At 37.8% G+C, this 21017-nt stretch overlaps 4 protein-coding genes, 1 long non-coding RNA gene and 1 other non-coding gene across 6 annotated transcripts in view; 3 read left to right on the forward strand and 3 right to left on the reverse strand.

Moving 5' to 3' along the window:
- The first annotated feature begins 1451 nt into the window (after positions 1 to 1451).
- Positions 1452 to 4122, forward strand: LOC100183339 (alpha-(1,6)-fucosyltransferase-like). The gene is made up of 9 exons (XM_002120314.3): positions 1452 to 1552; positions 1608 to 1684; positions 1745 to 1901; positions 2220 to 2328; positions 2508 to 2745; positions 2808 to 3051; positions 3218 to 3418; positions 3573 to 3726; positions 3779 to 4122. Exons 1-9 carry the CDS (start codon positions 1479 to 1481, stop codon positions 4103 to 4105), a joined length of 1581 nt encoding a protein of 526 aa, XP_002120350.1. The 5' UTR covers positions 1452 to 1478; the 3' UTR covers positions 4106 to 4122.
- LOC113475153 lies at positions 3573 to 8915 on the reverse strand. Its single transcript, XR_003396895.1, has 4 exons — positions 6928 to 8915; positions 6464 to 6873; positions 6253 to 6379; positions 3573 to 4007 (listed from the first exon to the last, which is right to left on the reverse strand). It is a non-coding gene; the product is annotated as an uncharacterized LOC113475153 (long non-coding RNA).
- On the forward strand, positions 4424 to 12399 carry LOC100185705 (slit homolog 1 protein-like). The gene is made up of 16 exons (XM_002120245.5): positions 4424 to 4578; positions 4856 to 4960; positions 5291 to 5428; positions 5620 to 5746; positions 5870 to 6002; positions 6269 to 6403; positions 6485 to 6648; positions 6710 to 6845; positions 9140 to 9244; positions 9559 to 9735; positions 9796 to 9979; positions 10092 to 10230; positions 10441 to 10577; positions 10870 to 11035; positions 11137 to 11257; positions 11491 to 12399. Exons 1-16 carry the CDS (start codon positions 4436 to 4438, stop codon positions 11748 to 11750), a joined length of 2370 nt encoding a protein of 789 aa, XP_002120281.3. The 5' UTR covers positions 4424 to 4435; the 3' UTR covers positions 11751 to 12399.
- trnat-cgu lies at positions 10339 to 10410 on the reverse strand. Its single transcript has one exon. It is a non-coding gene; the product is annotated as a tRNA-Thr (tRNA).
- Positions 12400 to 12576: 177 nt separating the features above from the next.
- LOC100184091 (coiled-coil-helix-coiled-coil-helix domain-containing protein 2) lies at positions 12577 to 13233 on the forward strand. The gene has a single exon (XM_002124506.5). It carries the CDS (start codon positions 12638 to 12640, stop codon positions 13058 to 13060), a length of 423 nt encoding a protein of 140 aa, XP_002124542.1. The 5' UTR covers positions 12577 to 12637; the 3' UTR covers positions 13061 to 13233.
- Positions 13234 to 13670: 437 nt separating this feature from the next.
- Positions 13671 to 21017, reverse strand: part of LOC100175505 (protein diaphanous homolog 2) — a 16092-nt gene continuing 8745 nt past the window's right edge. The window contains exons 14-24 of the mRNA XM_018815983.2: positions 20521 to 20975; positions 20096 to 20289; positions 19507 to 19643; positions 19184 to 19286; positions 18908 to 19049; positions 18552 to 18676; positions 18204 to 18368; positions 17856 to 17994; positions 17339 to 17440; positions 16829 to 17008; positions 13671 to 14560 (exon numbers count right to left, since the gene is read on the reverse strand). Coding sequence (XP_018671528.1) covers positions 14286 to 14560; positions 16829 to 17008; positions 17339 to 17440; positions 17856 to 17994; positions 18204 to 18368; positions 18552 to 18676; positions 18908 to 19049; positions 19184 to 19286; positions 19507 to 19643; positions 20096 to 20289; positions 20521 to 20975 — 2017 coding nt within the window. The 3' untranslated portion in view covers positions 13671 to 14285. The remainder of the gene's footprint in view (positions 14561 to 16828; positions 17009 to 17338; positions 17441 to 17855; positions 17995 to 18203; positions 18369 to 18551; positions 18677 to 18907; positions 19050 to 19183; positions 19287 to 19506; positions 19644 to 20095; positions 20290 to 20520; positions 20976 to 21017) is intronic.

Genomic DNA, 21017 nt, shown 5'->3' on the forward strand with positions numbered 1-21017 from the left:
AATACAGGTTAAATTTCTATTAAAAAGATAAATCCTTAAACATAAACTTAAGAAGTATGTCGCATCTAACAACTGTTTTTTTTTGGTCGGAAACGAAGTTCTCGATTCTTCATAAAATAAGTTATAAGTGGCCAGTGGGAACCTGCTTTCTGCGACACCGGTGTCGTAATATGTTCGTTCCGATTAAAATATTTGTACCGGACGCTACTGCGCATGCGCAACAGCTCTAAACAAATACAATGACAGCCCGGTTCAAATTTATCACGACCCTCCGTTGAAAAAGTTCCAGAAACGACGTTTACACGTCAGCAGAACTGAGTTAGTATGTTATTTGTAGCCCAGACAAAGTTTTTGCTGGTTTAATAGGCACATTCTACTTATAGTTTACAGGCACTGGTGGAACAAGGTGATCCTAGAATAGAAAAATTATAGCAGCAACTTTCAATACCTTCTACGCGTGCTACTACCATGAAACTTGGGCACTGTACTAACTAGACCCCAGCGGTATAGGAACCTTGAAAGGTATACCACCAATGTAACGTCTATATTTGGCTTAGTTTATTATTACACGTTGTTTAGGTTGAATCCCCGAAATTAAAGTTGTGAAACTAATTTTTATGTTGTTTATTACGTCACATTCACTGTGACGTAGCGGTCCTAGCAGCCATTTTGATTTCTTTTTCACGATCGAAGTAGCAGTGGTGGTGTTTTAAATCTGTTTACATCTTGCTTGTTTATCGAGCAAATATACCTTATCGGTCAATGTGTGTCTTGGGATTGTTCTACAAATACATTATAACCATGGTTGTGGCTTCTATAGAACATGAGACGATATATTTGCGGCACCGGTATACAAGTTTTTATTAACACATTAAACAAACGCATATACCAATCGACCTACGACATCTCAAGTGTATCTTGGCGTATTACAATATCAGTTTCGTATGCATTTTGAATGCAAACAAAACGACTCTCACGTATACGGACTTTGGGGTGATTCCATATGTGTTTTGTGGAAATTTTAACCTTTCATTTTTAACGCAGTTTCTGCTGGTTTTCGTGGAAATAGTAAATATTTTCTTTGTTTTACTAAATCTAACATTCGTGCGTTCAAACTTTGCCAAATACTTTAAGTAAACACCCATCGCATACTTTAAAAATATAAAGCCCGCATTTGAATACGGATAATATATTAACAGCTGTCTATATTACTTGGTCAATATTGTGGTGTGGTTACAAAGTAACGGATTGGTTTACCAAGTGCTGCATGGCAAGGTACGTCTGCAAACAAGTTGAGCAAACCAGAGACAGTATTGCTATTTCTAGGGAAACAGCCCTCTAAGTGTCGATGTAGGAAACGCATTCAAACATCTGGAAAACACGCGCATCCGGATTCTTTACATGGTACGTATGTATAGTGAGGCCTCTCTAAGTTTAATTTGTAAGTTTACGTTGCAACGTTTGCGAACAATACGAGTATGAGGAGAAACGCAAAAGTTGTTGCTTTTGTAGCGATGTCTGTATTCGTGATCCAGTGTCTTATTAATAAAACGTAAGTCAGTTTATGTGAGATGAGTTTAAAAGTAAAACAGATTTTAAAATTTTAGGTTTCCAAAACAAAACGAGTCTTGCACGAAGCAGAAAACTGAAATAAATGCCGTCGTATCAGTTAAGCTTCCTACAGGTAAGCAATGTGACATGATCGTGGTATAATTATAATAGATCATCGTTTATTAATCTGCAGCAACACATATAAAGAGGGCGAAATATGCTCGGGAAATCAGAGAAGAGTTACAGAACCTGTGGTACGCAACTGAATTCGAGTTTGAAAGAGTTTTAACATCGAACGATCGCAAGAGATCTATTGTCCAGACTGAGAAAGACCTGCTTCATAGGATTTGGTAATTACACGCAGTATATACCGGTGTAAGGGGGGGGGGGTTCAATGCTGTGGGGCTGGGGTCGGTAGGATTTAGATCAGGGTTGACACATTACCCAATAAGTGCTATGATGGTACGTTTGCCAAACCAATAGCAATTTTTTTTAGAGTTTTGGTACTTTCATTTGCAACGGTTGTATTTAAACTTATACACACAATGTCGTTTCCTATTCGAAAGTTGAAGTTTTCTTCGAAACACATATGACGTTTAAATGTTCTTGACCCCCCAACATAATGCTATGCTGAGTGTGAACGACAAATATCGTTAAAACATTTTCAGGGCATTGGAAATTCAAGTCGAAAACGTTCAATCGTTGGACATAACGTGGCAAGTTGATGTAGCAAATAAAACAACCAATATAGTTTCGGATTTGATTGACAGCCACCAGGTAATAGCTTTATATAATGACAACACATGCAAGTTGTAATTAAAACCTATGGTTGGTTTGAGTTAAAGTTACTATATATGCCGCCACCCACGTATATATTCCACACATGCATTGTAACTTAGTGATAAATTAGCGCCTGATTATTTTTAACCGGTTGAATTCTTACTGTTTGTATTTAGAACCCAAATAAATGCAACGAACGTGGGCAGTTGTTCGGCCACCCTGAGCGTTGCGGTTACGGATGCATGGTACATAACATGCTGCACCAATTCTTCATGGCGCTTTCCAATAACAAGACTTGGTTCACTTACCCTGTCGGTTGTGTTTATTTGAATGGCAAACTAACATTGAAGAACTTTTTCCAACCGTTGAGTAAAAACTGCTCGTTAAGACCCGGTGATTGGAAGGAAGTAACATGTGAGTGACGTAACCATCTATATTATTAAGTCTGAACCATTATTGTATTATTTATGACGCAGCACACAAAGATTTAAAGGAAAACGAGCTATCGTATCTCTTAAGTGAGCACATGGCTGTTGCGGGGCCTCACCGTTATTCAGCGTTCACCGACGACCTGTGGAATTCAATTGAACTTTTCCATGGAAAACCTCGAGCATGGTTGGCCGGGCAACTCGTCCGCTACATTACCAGACCAACGCAACAATTGAATGAGGGGTTCAATAACTTGGTGGAAAAAGTCGACTTTACAAGACCACTTGTTGGGTACGTAAGTCTTATTTCTAATTCGCAAAACTTGTATACAGATATAAATATATTTTGGCTATTTGGAATTCACGAAATCGGGATATTATAGGTGTTAACAGTAACCCCCACCCACCCTACTATATATTTGCATATGACACCAAAGTTAATTCGTGCTTGTTCCAAGATTACACGTACGAAGATCTGACAAGCTCACCTCAGAGGATGAACACGCGGACTTCCATCTTTTCAGTCAATACATGAAACACGTGGATGAATGGTATGACAAATATGAGATGAGACAAATTATTGACGGTTCGATAAACAAAGTCAAGCGAAGAGTTTACCTTGCGACAGATGATCCAGGAATCTGGAACGAAACGCTCAAGTAATTGTGTTTATATAAACGGGAACATCATGTATTTAATGATGAAAGTTTTGCCGCAACTGATATTTTCCACTGACCGAAGTTAAACCACATTTAAGTTGTTTTCAAAAGTCTTAAATTGGGAAGATATCTTTCTAAGATTGTTTTGATACAGTTACAAAGAATACGAGTTTATTGGTCAGCGCAAGTTTACAGAACGTGAAAGTGATGAAAAAACGAGAGATACACCGTATGGATTGGTTCAGATTGCAAACGAAATCAACATTCTATCGATGTGCGACTTCATCGTTTGTACTTTATCATCAGAGGTATATTCAACATTATACCGTAATAGCTTCAGCTAAACCATGGACTAAATAGGTTGGAACCCTTGCATACGAGTATATGCAAACTTTAAACTTGAATGCTGCGGATAGAGTGCTTTCATTGGATGCGGAATACGGCGTTGCTGGTTTTCCAGTTGATCTACACCGAGTCGTATACAGCCATAATGTGGAGGGGGAACTTTCCTTGGAACCTGGGATGTTGGTAACCGGCTATCAGCAGTGGAACGGTTACTTCAATGGCAGTTACCATGGGAAACTTCTTTCTGGGGGAAATTGGAAATTATATCCAAGTTACAGTGTAGAAGCATTACCGCCACGTTTTATACTTGATAAAAACGGCCAACTCGATTTAAAAATATAATTTGCCTGTTTGAAAAAGTGTCCCATCTTCCTCCACCCTAATATATTACACTACACCAATATTTAAATGCACGTGTGATGTTTCAATTACGAATAGTTCCCACACACAGCGGTTTATATTACATAACTTCGTTGAAAATTGCAAATTATTTCGAGATTGGTATTTATCTTACAAACAAACCGTTGAGATTTCCCGAGAAAGGAGTCAATAGTTTTGTGGGAAATGAAATTCACAGCCGCCGGCGCTTTTTACAACTGAGCCGACGATAGCAGCACGACGCTTAACTAAACGCAACATTCAAACGTGAGTTAGGTTTACTTGTATAACAGGATGCTTCGAAAACAGGCAGGTTGCTTGGTGTTGACTGTTGTAATAGTTATTCAAGCGAAACTTGGTTTTGCGAAAACAAGCGAAGCTTCTGCTTTAGGCAAGTTATGTTCGGTTGTTCGGTCGGAAATTCTAAATGAATACGAGTAAGTGAACTCATTATATTATATTTTATTTTATACAATTTGTAGGGCTTGATTTTATCGATTACGCATTTCGTGACTCCAGTTCCTTTTAAATAAATTGTGATGCATATTATTGAATGAGACAAAATTGAAACAAAAAGATTACAGAATTATATCACCGTATCCTTACAACTCTAAAAGGGCCTTTTATTGTTTAAACACTATTAGGAAATATGGGACATTGTGTGTTAACGATATCCCATCTTCCCCCATAGTATTAAATGTGTTTTGTATTTAGAGAAAAAGTGATTGAACCGCGGGGGCAAAACTGTACGTATTACTCGACGCAATTCATCGATTCAAACAGAGATGAAGTTTCTCGTGTGCAAGACCTCTTGGTTAAGTAAGTCCCGTGTTGTATGTTCGTTGTGTTTACGCCACCGGACGTGGATATTGTAAACATCACGAACTGAAGATCGTATTACATTTGTTGAATACAAAGCACATATAATGCCACAAAGTTTTGAATATTCGAAAGTGTTTAAATATACGGTGGTAATACAGCGAATATAACTAATAACCCTGTAAGGGGGTTATTCACGTTCGTCTCTCGAGTTGTATCTCCTATTTTAAAACAAGACCCATTACTAATTTAAGTTAAATATGGGGAATGAACCGTTTTATCAATTGGGTTTTCTATACCTCGTAATACATGGGTACTTTACATTAATAGGATGGGAAACCAAAGCGATTTCTTCGCACAAGACCTGGAAGTGTTCACGAACTTAGAAGTGTTAGAAATAATAGGGGAGGGTCCTTTGAACTTACACCGCGCTACGTCATCATTGTCGATTGGGAGTATTACTGTAAGGTGAGATCTTGTTGATTGTGTTGTTTATAGGGTGAGCCAGAAGACATGGGATTTAGGCTACAGTTGGCGTATTACCCCAACACCCAGGGTGCAACCGCATGAACCTCACCAGATGTTGAAGCTTGGCGCTTCCCTGAAAGTAGGCGAAAAGAGTCATCGCATTAATTATCAATGTTATTGTTTATCTTCAGCGGTAAGCAACTACAAAACGTGACGGAAGTAACCAACGTTTTTCCTGATGTTACCAAACTATTATTGTCGGAAGATTCGATTACGTCATTGGGGGAAACTGACGTCACCGACATGACGTCACTGGAGGTGAATGAATGCAACTTATTTATCCTCGCATAGTTGGAAAACGAAAGTCACTACACATGTAACTTTGTTGGTGATTGTTTTTTTCAAGAGATGAACCTCAGTAACAAAAATATTTTCTCCCAGTCGTTAATCGTTGAACGCAGCAGTTTGTCGAAAGTTGAACTCACGTGGTTGAACAGATCAACCAACTTACGTAGACTTGAACTTCGTGACGTCAAACTTACAGAAATATCGACGGATTTTAAGAAAGCAAAATGTAAGTTCGCGTGTCGACGATTGAAAATAATTTATTAGGAAGCACCGCGCTGTAATATTAACTTGTTGGGTGTCTTGCCACGTTACTATGGTCTTAGCCACTGAAATATTGTATTGTGCCGGTCGTATAACCAACTTCTATCTATTTAGTATGGTGGGGAAGATGGTCCAACTTTTTAATTTATTTTTTTCGCCTCATTTGGTAGTTATACGGAATTATACAACGTATCATCATAAATATATAACGCCACCCTTTCTCCCAAACAGATCTTGAGTTCCTTGATCTCTCCAACAACCACATAACGATCATCCATAACTTCGCGTTCACAAAAGCTGCGGAAATGACGACGTTGATTCTTTCCAACAATCTCGTACAAACTATAGAAAGGAAAGCATTTAAAGGTAGAGTATTACATGTACATGGTGTAGATATATTAAATTATTTATAAATTATATTATTACTTGATATTAACGTCACAACAGGTCTTTATAATCTTGAGTGGTTGGATCTATCAGAAAACCGAATAACACGACTTCCCTCCGGCGTTTTCGAACACATTCTCACTCACGACCTGACGCTTAACTTCTGGGAAAACCCGATCAATTGCGACTGCGACCTGGCCTGGGTTTTCCCTTGGTTCAAAATGGTGAGTCTGTGAGTCAAGCCACTTAATATTCGGTTTCCTATCTTACCTACTTTGCCCGCAGCGATTACGCCAGAGCGGTTCATCAGTAAACATGAGACTAAGGTGTTCCGCACCAAGCCAAAACAACGGGAAGATGCTGCATGCCGATCATTCTGGTTTGCAACCAAACGAACTTGGAGAATGTGGGGAAAATACAGGTGATTTTATGATGGTTGTTGTGACCTTCTGTCGTTTATTGCAATATATAAGTTGATGAAATAGCATGGAACAAATACTTACATTAGAACCGTCACATGCTTATCAATAGGGATCGAAATGGGCCAACACTAAATCGATACTTAGTAATTGTTTTGATTCTTGAAACGCTGTTTGTTCTGTTTTTCTCCATTTCCAACATACACCCCCACGTGTAAGTGGTATAATGGTGGCATTTGTAATAATGCATCTCCTTTTTCCTTCGGCTATCGCTGGGAAATCCCAAGTATTCTACCTGATGTTTCGCAAAAACACATTTTCTTTACAACACCTTAGTCCTTTCTCCTTCACTTGTTTCATCAAGTTTCTGTCATTTCCTTATAATTCCGTCCACTCACCAGAATATGATCTAATTAAACGGTAACCCCAAGATCACAAGTTAATTGGATCATTATTTCTTTAAATTAAAGTGTTGATTTTATTCCAAAAGGTAAGCGTTTTGTAGTAACACCCCCCTGGGCGTGCTTGGGGCTGCCGATGAATCTTGTTACTCAGTCGAATTTGGTTGTTCGCATCCGCTAAACATATTTTGTTGAAGCCATATCCGCCCCCCAGTTTCTGCATTAATTTTTCGGGGAGTGGAATGCCGATGGCTTTCCAACTGCTCATTCACGGTGACTGAGTAATCGCCCCAAATACGTATTGATGCAGCCTGCCCTAAAACTACTAGTGTTCACTGTTCAGTACTCATTAAATTATTTAAGTTGCCCTTTACCCACAACATAGGCACGCGATAACTTGTGATTCCCAAAAAATGGGGCTAGCAATCGACTTAAATTTAATGTCATAGCTCGCCCCTAAATATTTGTTCGAACTTTTACATTGTTATTCACAGGATTGCTGTAGTGCAGAATATTTGGGGCATTTTGGTTCTTCTTGTAAACTTATGTTTATAGCTTTGCGTCAATGGACAAATGTAATTGTGCAATACCCTCACGTCCTATCAGGTTTAATCCCGGTACTTTTGTTACAACTAAGTTCATACCTGTTGGTGGATTGTCCTTACCACCTTTTCTTGTTCTAGTACATTGTGCAGAGAAAATTCCAGGTACTGGAAGTTTATGATGGGATCCATATCTCCCATAAATAGGTCGTAGTGTTGGTCTTTCCAATTCTTCCCATCGTTTCTCCAATAAAAAATTGTCACCTGCTTCTGTGCGACTTCAGAACAAGATTCCATTTACAGCTGATGTTTGTTGAAGTTGACAGTTGTGGTGGAAAGATTACTATCGTTGTAATCGTTGCTGTCAGTTTCTTGTTTCTGGTAAAATTTCCTTTGTCTTTAGATTTTCTTAAGCGTGCAATTTCTAGATGTCCTTGAATTCCACAGTAGATACAAGTGGTGACAATCTTTAGGTCTGTGTCCAGGTTTCCCATCTGATACATGCACCTTGTGATTGTGTATTGATGCAGCTAGTTTGTGGTTGTCCCCTCCTTACAGGTGGTTTCCTGTTTGGCTTCGGTGTAGCTTTACTTGTCTTTGCTTTATTAAAAGCATTTGTTCTTGGTTTTGAGCCGTTACCTTGGCAACCTTTGCATTTTCAGCTTTTGCAGCTAAGTTGATTATTTTTGAAAATGTTTGTTTTTTGTCTTGCATTGTGAACAGAGCACATACATTTAGTGCATGAGGCTTCATCTATAAGGTCTTCATGCCATGGCTGCCGGTTCATTTATTGATTCTCGAGTGTCTTATACAAAATGCATGGAAGTAAGAAACATAATCCAACCATGGTTCAAATCCTGGAAGAAGAGAAATGTTACTCACTGTAGTCGAAGGGGTTGCAACTGCTAAGAATGTTTCGTTTGATTTTCCACTTCCTGACGGTAAAGTTGTGGTCGGTGTTGTTGTAAATCCATCTTTGCTTCAGTTTCTTTCCTTTGTATTCCATCTTTGTCGTCAGTTTGTTTCGATCTTTCGTAGTTTATTAATTAGAAATCAAGTCCCACTTGAACGCAGTGAAACCAGAACGCGCAAAATGTAAAAATGAAAATCGAAACTCCCGGTGCCGGTGGCGCTAGAGCATAGAAATGAAAATGATTGGGGACTATCGTAATATCATAATATTCGTATTATGACGCTGGATAATTTTGATAACGTAAATATATTGTGTTTGAGTTTGATGGGCATATTTTTTAATGCTAATTGGAATCAACAAAAAAGACATTTTTAAAGTAGTCAACATACTACATACAATTGCATCTTGGTATATTTTATCACAACTTATATTTACAAAAGAAACCAGCGGAGCAGCAGCAATACCACCGGATACAACGTCATACATCTGCCCGACACATTGCGGTTGTTTTACTTCAAGAGTCGAATACAAGGCCGCTAATTCACGTAAGTGGTTCATTTGGTTTTGAATGTCCGGGAAGGGATGTACAACTTATTTATTCTCTGCCGGAAAATATATACGGACTCTGGTTATAGCACGGTTGTTCTGTTTCATACACCGCGTACAAGTTTACCACCTATGGGGATTGTTTTCCTGTATAGCTGATAATTTGGACAATCCATTAGTGACCACTGGGTTGGAGCAATTGTCGATAAGTGTCTTGCCCAAGAACACATACGCCAACAATGGTAGCAGCATCGAGCCTTGAACCCATTACCTCTGGGTTAGAGACATGCGCATTCACCACTTCACTCCACAGACCCTGCACCGGACTATTCATTCCCTCTCACTTCGTGCATGGGAAACAACAACACTGAGTTACCAACCAACATTGACGCAAGAACCCATTGTTTGGTTTCAACAAACGGATTGCTTGAAGTATTAAACGTAGACGAACTCGACCACATCGAAGGATTGGTTTCGTTGGATCTTAAACGTAAGATGCCCGCCCCTGCTATGGAATCATCCACCATCTTATATAACTTTAACGTTACAGAAAACCGTATCAGCACACTAACTGGGAACCACGTCTTTCAATCCTTGACGGTGTTGAGTCTCGAACATAACTTACTTACTTCAATAACTAAAAGATTCCTAAGGAATTTCCCGATGCTGAGAAAGCTAAGGATCTACAACAACCAAATACAATATTTGGCACCTCGGCTGTTTCTCTATAACAGGTAACTTATATTGGTTGCTATAACTAAATGTCTTTATTGTATGACGCCATCTAACAAAACTTTTACTTGAAAACGTTGATATCGACAAAAGCCAATATATCTTTTCCACCAGGTTGCTGACGAAACTCTTTATTGGCCCAAACCCTCTGGGTGGTTCGTTTCAAGGTGAATGTTTTGATAATCTGCAACTTATCAATCTTGGTTTACAAAAAGTTGGTTTGACGTCCGTTCCCGCAGGCATAAGACACATGGTATGTTTTATAACGTGTTTTTAATTGAAACGTTTTTAAACAGCAGTGCATGCGGAAATTACTATAAGAGTTATATCTGCTATTCATTCTACTAATCGATTAAAAAGCTGGCGCCACTGGGGATCGAACCCAGGATCTCCTGTTTACGAGACAGGCGCTTTACCACTAAGCCATAGCGCCTTACGTCATATCATGCAACATATTCCACAGAGCAATCTATTGAAACTTGACTTGAGCGACAACTTTATCACAAAAATAAACAAGGACGATTTTGCAAACTGTTTTTCACTTGGTAGCATTACACTGGAAAACAACAACCTCACTCGTATAGTGCCCGGTGCATTCAGGTGAGCAGGGAAATATGACTTGAGGAAAAATTATATGGAAAAAACAAGTTATAGTTTTGTGGGGTAAAATGGGATACCGTTAGCACCTAAACCCTATATTTCCTAATAGTGTTTTAGCAATTAACAACACTCTTTTAGAGTCGTGAGGATACGATTATATAATTCTGTGAATATTCTTTGCTTACAACCAAAAGTGACGATAAAAGAGAAAACATTTCCCATCTTGCCCCATCCTACTGTATATGGTGTAGTTTATCCGCCGTACTTCATTAAGTGATTTGTGTCAACATAGAAACACAGGGAAACTAGAAGTGTTGGATTTGTCAGAAAACCGATTAACGACGATCGAAAACGGGACTTTTAAAGCACTCGGTCCAAGTATAACACACATGGAGCTGTGGCAGAACCCGTTTAAATGTGATTGTAAACTAACATGGTTTGTCAATTGGATTTCTAAGGTGAGGTCGGTGTGTGAAACCTGTTGGTTGAGCGGGTCATTTAATTTTGTTTCAAAACCCAAACAACATCTCGACCGTATTCCTAAACCACTGCCTTGCAGGATCTTGAAAACCCATTGGCCGATGTAAGATTTCGATGTGAAACTCCATCACGCATGAATGGGAAAACGTCATCACAGACATCGATCGAACAATTTACTTGCGGGGAAGATGATACACCAGGTAATGGGTGGGTGTTTAGCAACAATAGTCGTCATGGGGCACTATGGGAAACAGTTAGCACATAACATCCATATAATAAAGTCATGGACCGACACAGTTTTAGACTGATACGGCAAACCCAGGTATTTGGTTCAATGGCTATCCCATTTTACCCCAGCCCACCATATATGTGGTAACTTGTAGAGTTGTCCCACCACGTTACAGGATAAACAATAATTTGTTGCAATTGTCAGGACCGGAGTTGGTGGCTTGTCCCAACAGCCAATCATCCCATTATACCGTGGTCGCCGTCATCATTACAATACTATGTTGTTGTGTTTTACTGGCGCTGGTCTACATATTGAAGAGACGGTGTCGAACCGACCGATCAAGGGGGAGTAATTGTATTAAACTCGGTGTCAAGAAGAGTGGGAACAATATTTATAGCAGGGCGGGGTTTCATAGATCGGACACAGATGCAATTTACACAGAAGAAGAAATCTTGGACTCGTAGAATATTCCAACTTGCTTTGCTTCATTTAATTTAAACGTTTAAATGATGTTTTTAAACTCTTAACAATTTTACAAATGATTTTTAAAATGTTTGATACGACTTGAATGTCGTCTATATAGTATATAGTTAGAGGGGAGGGGGACATTCTATTATCTAGTCCCATTTAGTAGTAAACAAAGATCATTTAAAGAATTATTAATTAGCATTCTCACGAATCCCATGGACCGTTGTTAATTGTTTAAAACACGATCAGGATATTTGGATATTATGTGATAAAGGTGTCCCATCTTCCCCATTGTATACATCGTGATCAATATGCTGTTAACCAATGTGTGTCCTGTATCACGTAATTGGTTATAATTATTTTTCTTGCGTGCAATCAACTTTCTGTGAGTTTAAGTGCCATAACAATGTATCACTCGGAAGTTTTAAATATCATTGTAAATTTATCCGAAAATATTTGTGATGAAAACCATACATTTGATCGTTGAGGTAAAGGAAATGTCGAGGAGATATTGACGCGTGTGGGACACGATATCGAAGACTAAAGGCACGAGTAGTCTATGTTTCGTTTACGCTTTATTGTTTGTCCGTGAAATATGTTCCTACCAAATTCATAGAAACAACATTACTCTAGCATGATGAAATAGAATTGTAATCGGGAATAGATTTCTATGATGTAACATAACTTCTGTCAACGAGCGAGAAGGTTACATAACTTTGACGTGTTGAAATGGTTGTATATAAGCAATACAGTCAGTTAAGTTGTAGAATTTAACCTGGCATACTTTTAAATCGATATTTTACTTTAATTTTAAAAGCGTATAATATTAACGTGTTTTACAGCTTACACCGTTGTCTGTTACTATATATAGGATTATTGTAAAATGCCGCGAGGACGACGAAGCTCACCGTCTCCAATGAGAAGGCCAGCCCCCGAACGAAGCTATCGCCCCCCACCCCCCACAAGACAACCAGCTCCTGCCCCCCCTACACAGATGGCGGCCCCAGCCTCCCAGGGACCAGGTATGATGGGACAAATCGCTGGCACAGCAGCTGGGGTGGCCATAGGGTCAGTGGTTGGTCATGGAGTCAGTAGTGCTTTGTTTGGTGGGCATGGTAGTAGCGAAAGCAAACCAGATGTGACATACCAGGAACAACAACCACAACAGTTTCAACAACAACCACAAGTGTGTAGTTGGGAACTACAACAATTTCTTGCTTGTGCGCAAAACCAAGGCGATATTTCACTTTGTGAAGGGTTTAACGACGCGCTTAAACAATGTAAAAGGAACTATGGCGTTGCATAAAGTTTGACTCGAAATTGCTCTTGTATTATAACAATTTCACATAATTATTTTTCTTTGGTGTTCTTAAGAGATTGGCCATGTACTTCTGTACAAATGGAATAAAATAACAAATTTTGCCAAACTATAATGGAAATTGTATTACTCACGGTTTTGAAATAAATGTATCTTGAATAGTTCGGTCTTTTCTCTCATACTTCCTCGAAAAGTCATCCAGAAACAAAAAATTTTCACATAGGCTATTAAACAACTTTTTCTGCTTAAATTTAACTTTGATATAGCAGCTTCCCCTACTGATCATGTAAAAAAGTTTTCCTTTCAACACAGAATGTTAAGTTAGTTTGCATCACACATACGTGTATATAGAATCCTCAACACACATGGTTTGCTAGGTAAAGTTTCAGAGCAAATGAGAAACTTTGCCCAGTTGCATAGACACAAGTGTTCACTTCTTCGAATACAGAAAGAAAATCAAAATAAAACAACCAAGAGAAGGAAACTAGCAACAAAATGAGTCGTTCAGAGTAACAACGACCTATGAACATGTTTTTGTTTCTATGTGTAAACTAACAGCCCTATCAAAAGTTTATATTTTTTCGCAATAAAATCACAGAACAATATAGGGGCTTTTTATTTATATACACAGAAGTTAAAAACTGGTAAAAAATCTTGATCATGTCAACGTTACATTAATTGTTTGATTGCTGGGGGTTCTAGACATAATCATATCAATATACTTGTATTTCAGTTGTTTATCCAGACTGATATGACTTGGCGAGAATTAATAAATGATTGTCATTAAAATACAAGGTGATCATGCCTTTGTATACGCACATGCTAACTACAATGGAATATAAAAAGTAAAAGATGGGATTTGTTTTAAACAACCGATGCGAAAATTCCTAACAAAAAGAAAAATCAATTTTCTAAATACCTTACCACAGGATTGAATGTAAATTGAATTTGTTGCAACAGAATTGTTGGGCACGTGTGGTGAACATAATTACCAATATAGCGCTGGTGGGGTTTATATGTATGATGTTGTTTTGCATAATAAGATCCCTTTAGATGTGTTGGGTTAGATTAAGGCAGCAAGGCGACATGTATGAAAATATAACAAGGGGGAACACTACATTAAAATTGAAACACACAATGCTAAAATATGTTGAATTTGGTATTTATGCAGCGAGCATACAAAGTATTATATCATTGTGAAGGCTAGGGGGCGCTAGAGTGCATTTAATTGCGCGAGCAAATCATCTGCGTTTCCGCCGATCGGTTTACGGACCCGCCGTTGGCCGACTGATGATGTTTTCGCGTTGGTTGCTTCCTCCATCGAGTGGTAGACGGTTCGTTTGGGTCCGTTGGAAGGTTTAAACACAGGTGAGTCAGTTAAATCATCCGCGGTCACGGAATCGAGTGAAATATCGATCGCTGTCGTTGACGAGGGACTCATTAAGTGCCGACGTGATCGGGATCTCTCCAAAGCTCGAAAATCTCCGCCTGTCATTTAATATAAAGTTTAACAAATATTTGGAAACATTCAACATTGGGGGCATTCAGGGCAGTTAAGTCCAATGAAAGTTTTCAAACTATTTTCTTAAATAAAAACAAGTAACATAAAAATTTGTAAAATCCAAATTTACAAAAATTTAAATTTTTAAAGCTTTACAATAATTCAGATTTGTTGGCCACTTAAACACTGTTAAAACGACATTGATATTCGAGTTATCTCCTGTTAAACCATAGTTAGTGAGAGACCTTAGCTGTTATATGCTGTGCATGTTATTATAAACATAATATCACAAGGTTCCTTCATGTAATGTTAGTGACGGTTGTTTACATGGAAGGCGTATAAGTTTCAATTTTTTTCGAAAGCAGTTTTTTGAAATCCTATTTGTTTTCGTCACGCTTAATTTTAATATGGTGTTCAATGTATTTCTGTTTTCTCGATTGTAAAAAGTTTCGTTGCGTCTTGTAACTTTTAAACAGCAAATGTTGAAAATAATTTGAAAACCTATTATTGTTCTGTTGATACGCCATCCTACATGGTTTCCACACCAAAAAAATGATGATTAATTTAGTCTTGAGCAACATTGGTCGTCTACAAGAGATCTTGTACATATTTACAGCAAAGCAGGATAGTAAGAATGAGAAATCATTATAGCTGAATATGGGAACGCATTAAAGTTATGTTGAATCAGATTTTGACAATTCTCTTAGAGAAAAAATGAAATGATTCAGCTAAACATGTAAAACTGCGATGATATGTTGTTTCTATGGTAGACTGGGCATGTCGGATCCTCGTAACATCCGGAACGTGAGGGGTTTCTCCACCGTTTCCGCTTCAGCGACTGTGTCGATGCCGTTAGTTGTTGTTTCTAACTCGGTGGTCGACTGCAACACACTTTCAAGATCCTCCCCTTGTGCGAGACGACTCAGCGAAGTTGTTGTGTTGCCACGGGAACGCGATCGATTCCTTACGATGTTCGCTGTTACTGTTGGTTTGGAAATATTGCCTATTGTGACATCATATAATGTGAGATACAAACACTAAGGTGTTATTGTTATCGACCAATTCTATTTTTTTAATGTGGATTTTTCCTCGAATTTTTAATATTTTATTATTAAATAAGTTTAATTTTCTTTCTTCAGTTTTAAAACCTGCAACTTAGTTTTGAAAAACAAACAAATAAAAGAGCGACAAGAGCTAAAAATGCCAAGTAGTATTCGTAAAACTTATTTAAAACTTTTTAAAATTTGATTTACAACAAAATACTTATAAATTTAGTTACAGCAGGAAATCATAGAAAATAAATAAATCCACGGTTGCAAAAATAAATCAATCACCTTCAACGTAAGATTGTTCGTCTCCTTCCACATGCTGGTGGGGGGCATGCTTGGTTGGTTGGTTTGGGTTAAAATAAATTCATTTAGCTGGTGGGGAGGGGGGGTGGGGGAAGCACGGAAGAAACATTTGAGATATTTGACATTGATTGAAAGTTGTAAGAAATAGAAAAATCCATATAATGGGAAGGAGAAAATAAATTTGGAAAACTTGTACGATGATAGAGATGATGATGATACGTTGTGGTGTTGGCTTCATGCTAAAGTTATATCACACGATAACTCAACCCAACAAGGATAAACAAAACATAAAACACTCGATATTGTGCACGGTCGTGCAAAAAGAACACAAAGTAAAAGCGACAAGGAGCAACATTGGTTGGTTGGGCGAAACATATGTTGCGAAAATATTTGGGCAGTTTTACTCACAGGTAATTTGGGAGGGCGCTCTCGTAATTCTAGCGGAGAAATTTGCAATTGGTTTGTTAAACATAGGTTGCTAAGTATTGCTATATGGGTGTTTTGAATCAAAAGTAAAACAGTAAGCATATGCAGGTATTTCGTATTAACTATTTGGACTTGACAGCAGGCATGAGGTTCATTTTATAATTCGACAATAAATCCCCTTATATATATATGCGACTCTATATGGGTAAAGTCATACAGTAGGGTAAGCCAGAAAAGTAGGAATTGTGACAGAGTTGGCCGTTTGTACCATTTATAAATACAACTAACAACTGACTGCGTCAACAAAATAAAACATCAGAGTGATTTGTTTAGTTTTCTAGATTATTTGTTTAGTAAAACTTAATAATGTATTAATTCATGCTGTAAATATTTCTTGGTAAAGTTGAAGACGGAACCTTGTGTTTTAATATATGTGGTTACTACACGTGATATATTTGTACAACCATGCGTTCCTACCCCCTTTATAACTTTTGCTTTTCGCTTCGAATTCATGAGCTTGGTTCAGCGAACGCAACATGTTTTGTGCGTTGGAACGGTCAATACTGCGCGAGGCACCTAGGGACGCACGGGCCCCTTGTTGGGCACGTAAGTGGGCCATGGTTTGGCCCGGACTTAATGTCGCACGCCTGCCCTCATCTGGGTGGACGAGTTTTAGGCAAACAAAAAAACTTTTAAAATCTTAAATTTCTCTTCTTGGTAATAAAGATTTAGTTTTGAGTGTGAAACCCATTGGTATAAAAAGGTTTAAATACTTTGGTTTTAAACATAAGATCATCCGTTTAAATAAAATGGTTATTATCTTTATACAACCTATATTGTTGCTTTGCTTAATATTGTGATAATCTGTGAAATAAAATATTTTAAACAAAATAAAAAGTTGCAACATGGCTAATCAAAGCTAAATTAATAAAACTGAATTAAATCAAGAAAATAATATTCAACCTTCAAGTTTAACACAAAGTTCACCTTTATCATTCCTCGGCGTTCTTCTTCTTCCTTCCTTCTTAAAAGCTTTCCCAGACGACAAAGCTTCGAGTAAACTGTCCATCACCCCCTCTTGGTCGCCCTCTGTGGTCGAAACGAAAAATATAAAATTAATGAAAATTATTTTTCTAAATAATATTAAAAAACAATAAAGTGTTTTGACTGGGCATTAAGCTCATCAACAAATTCTATTGTTTTAAAAATAAATACTTTAAAACTAACACAAAGAGCAATGTATAAGCATGGACATGAAACAGATCAAAATGCTGTATTTTCATCTTAAAATTGAAAAGCATGAAAAACAATGACATTTATATTGTTTGTTTAACATAAAAAAATATTTTTATTTTATAACAATTTTATTATAAAAAAAAACATAATAAAACTGTTTTAAAGTTTGTCTGTGAAATCAAACCGGTATGGCATGTAAATGGATATGAAGTTTTTCTAAACAACTGAAATATGTAATGAATCCACCAAGCATGTATTTCACCATCACCTGCATCGAGGTCTAAACCTGCGGGCTGCCTTCTTTTCTTTCTCTCTTCTTTCTCTTTTTCTGCTTTCTCTTTTGCAAGTTTTGCCTTCCTCTGTTTCTCTTCAAGTTCTTTTCGCTGTTGATTTTCTTTCACAGCTCGCTGCGGTAAAATAAAAGTGACAATCATTTGAAAACCAAACTCTGCTGAAGTTATAAATCAAATACAAAACAAAATAGAGTAAAACTCATTTGGCTGCAATAGTTTTGTTAATAAATTAGTGGTAGATTTAAATACAAATTTAAAAGTTTTTATTATTATTTAGTTTTTCCACCACATTAAACACAGTTTCATTGATTTTCATCTTTTACCAGATAATCCTCCCTGAAAACATTCATCTCTTGGAAGAAATCTTCCATTGGTTTCTTCTTTATATTGAACGAGAAGAAATCGGCGACGGAAGCGAATAATGACGTCATATTCTCATGCATGTCTTGCAACAATGAAAATTGTTCCATAGCTTTCTTAACAAAGCTGTGATGGAAGGCTAAGGAAACCTAACAAAAATGCTCATTTAAACAATATCTTATTTGCAATTTTTTGACATACAGTCAAGAAAATGAACAAAACACATTTTTGAAAAACAATTTTAATATTATTGTTAAATAAAAATAATTTAAAATGGTTGTGCTATTAAATTTTTAGCATTGAAAGGATATCGAACAAATTTCTGAGAATTTATCTTCTGGATCTTTTGGTTTTTCCAAAGCTTTGATATCTTTCTCCATTAGTTTCAAACCAGCTTCCATTTGCTTCATGTGTTTCGTGAGTTGATCACCAGATACTAAAACATAATACAGGTGTTTATTGATGGTTATGTATTTATGTTACACCAAATATTAACATTCACCAGTATTTACCCGACACCATGGGCTGGACTTCTTATTTGTTTTATATACCTTTGTAGTCTGTATGATTTAGTAAAAAAGTCCTTTTTTTGAAATTTAAAAAATTTGACAAATATGGGGGGGTGGCTGAACCACTGGTTCTACCTCGCACTAAACACACAACTTACCCCTGTGTGCTTTAGGAACATGCTTGAAATCATTGATGAATCCGTGAACTTCACTATATCGCTTCTCCTTTTGTTCTTCAATCATGCTAGCGAGGAAGTTGAGCATGTTGAACGTATTCTCCGTGTTTTTCGTGTCTTTTAACTGAATAATAGATAAGCGGACGATTGCAATGTTTTCTGTTTTTTTTTCAAAATGCAACAAAGTAGCGGGAAATCATAATTGTTTTTAAAGTAATTTATTTTGAAAGGATTGGAAAATTAAAAACTTCAATTTACCTTTGTGAGATAGCTGATATCAAACGCAAGTGTTTGTGCGTTCCTTGAACCCGAGTTCATGTAATTACCAATCAACAACACCAGCTCCAAAAACTTCTTGAACCTTGAAAGCACAAGATTAAAATATACGGGAAAAATCATTCTTGTCAAACATAGGGTGGCGGGGTGGGCGGGTTAACCATTGAATTTTCTGCACACAACCAATAAGTTAGACTTGTTTCACAGGTTTGTTTGTCTAACTATCCCTGCCTCTCCTGTGTTTATAATACGTTTGGCTGCTATATTTAAAACTGACCATAAACACCCACAATACACTGACTTACTTGTTGCTTTTCATGATATCTTGGCAAGCTGCGGTGACGGCCACGATATCTGGTTTGATGTCGCTCACCATTTCATCGAACTGACGAATGAACCGAATGTGCTGCAAGCGAGGGTGAAGTCGCTTGATTTCACTTATCTAGAAAATATGGTTTCATAGTAGGGTGGGATAATATGTTTTTATTCTTTATTTATCAACAAATCTGGTAGTATACAAAGAATATTTCCCAGTTAATATTTCAACTTAGTATTTACTGCTTGTGGTTGCAGGAAACAAGCCATCAAAATATCAATTTTTCCAGGATTTAATATTGGCCAACTGTCCTAATATTCAACAGTGTGAGGTTTAAGCCCAACGACTAAAGCATGGGGAACTTCATCTGTTTAATGCTGTTATTTGTATAGACATCTAACATCAGGGTGAAAATGATTAAGGTGTAAAACTAGGATCTAGGGTTCTACAAAAATGTCACTAGCTTGATAGTTATAATATTAAACTCTCATCGGTAAAGTAACCACATGGGGGCAACGAACTACCAGTTTCGAATTGTTAGTTTTATAAAATTAAAATAGATTTAATTAAACACTCACGGTGCAAAGGAATTGCTCGGCTTCCACCAAGTCATCGTATTGTTTCTTATACTCGGACACCGCTGATATCATCTCTTGCTCAGGTAGTTGTTTCAGTAGATTGTTGATGAGTGATTCATCCATATCGTCCGTTACACCAAGTATCATGGTCTTCACTTGCGCGTACGGAACTTTCAACGTTCCAAGGAAGATTGCTGGGTGGGAAAGTTGATTGGTTGCGTTAATATTGTTAGAGTTTGGAGAAAAGTGTTGTTTTAAATAAATGTTATAAATTCAATGGTTTGAGGTAAATAAAGGGTTATTTTATATCTCGCAGAGAAGTTTCTGTTGATAGAATATACTTCATAATTATCATATATAGATATGTGGTGACCATACCAAACATGTTGGAAATTTATGGAATCTGAATCAATGTAAAAACTCACATAAGTTTTGGGCGGATTTCGAGTCGAGTACTTTCAGTTCTTTAACCTTTTTCTGTGGTTTCTCCACTTCTACTGCCTTCTTCGTGACTTTCTTTTGCCCAAAAGTCGCCATGAGCCTCGTGAAGAGATCGGGGCTCTCAAATATTTCTTCCTTCGCGGATACCCAGAAACTTTTCTCCTGGATCGCGTTCGATTTCATCTGGTTCCAGTTCATTCGCTTCATTACTGTCTCAGGTTTAAAGACTTTTTTCTGGGCCATGCCACCTGGTAAGCGGGGTGCGGCTGGGGCTCTTGGCATTCCTGGAGGGGGCGGTGGTCCACCACCCGGGGGTGGGGGAGGAGGAGGAGCACCTCCCGGAGGAGGGGGCGGGGGTGGTACCCCACCTGGAGGGGGTGGGGGTGGTGGAACACCTCCAAGAGGAGGAGGAGGGGGTGGAGGAGGAGGCGGGGCACTCCTGGGGGTGGGGGAGGTGCGGGTGGAGGGGGAACTCCCCCAG

This window comes from Ciona intestinalis, unplaced genomic scaffold (assembly GCF_000224145.3).
Source record: "Ciona intestinalis unplaced genomic scaffold, KH HT000123.2, whole genome shotgun sequence".
Lineage (NCBI taxonomy): Eukaryota > Metazoa > Chordata > Ascidiacea > Phlebobranchia > Cionidae > Ciona > Ciona intestinalis.

Excerpts from the sequence above, each read along its gene's own strand:
- LOC100183339 (XM_002120314.3), top strand. The coding sequence starts at position 1,479 with ATGAGGAGAAACGCAAAAGTTGTTGCTTTTGTAGCGATGTCTGTATTC. Across the intron at positions 1,553-1,607 it reads CAGTGTCTTATTAATAAAAC|GTTTCCAAAACAAAACGAGT; the intron begins GTAAGTCAGTTT and ends TTAAAATTTTAG. Across the intron at positions 2,746-2,807 it reads TGATTGGAAGGAAGTAACAT|CACACAAAGATTTAAAGGAA; the intron begins GTGAGTGACGTA and ends TTTATGACGCAG.
- LOC100185705 (XM_002120245.5), top strand. The coding sequence starts at position 4,436 with ATGCTTCGAAAACAGGCAGGTTGCTTGGTGTTGACTGTTGTAATAGTT. Across the intron at positions 9,736-9,795 it reads GGTTTCGTTGGATCTTAAAC|AAAACCGTATCAGCACACTA; the intron begins GTAAGATGCCCG and ends TTAACGTTACAG. Across the intron at positions 9,980-10,091 it reads CGGCTGTTTCTCTATAACAG|GTTGCTGACGAAACTCTTTA; the intron begins GTAACTTATATT and ends CTTTTCCACCAG.
- LOC100184091 (XM_002124506.5), top strand. The coding sequence starts at position 12,638 with ATGCCGCGAGGACGACGAAGCTCACCGTCTCCAATGAGAAGGCCAGCC.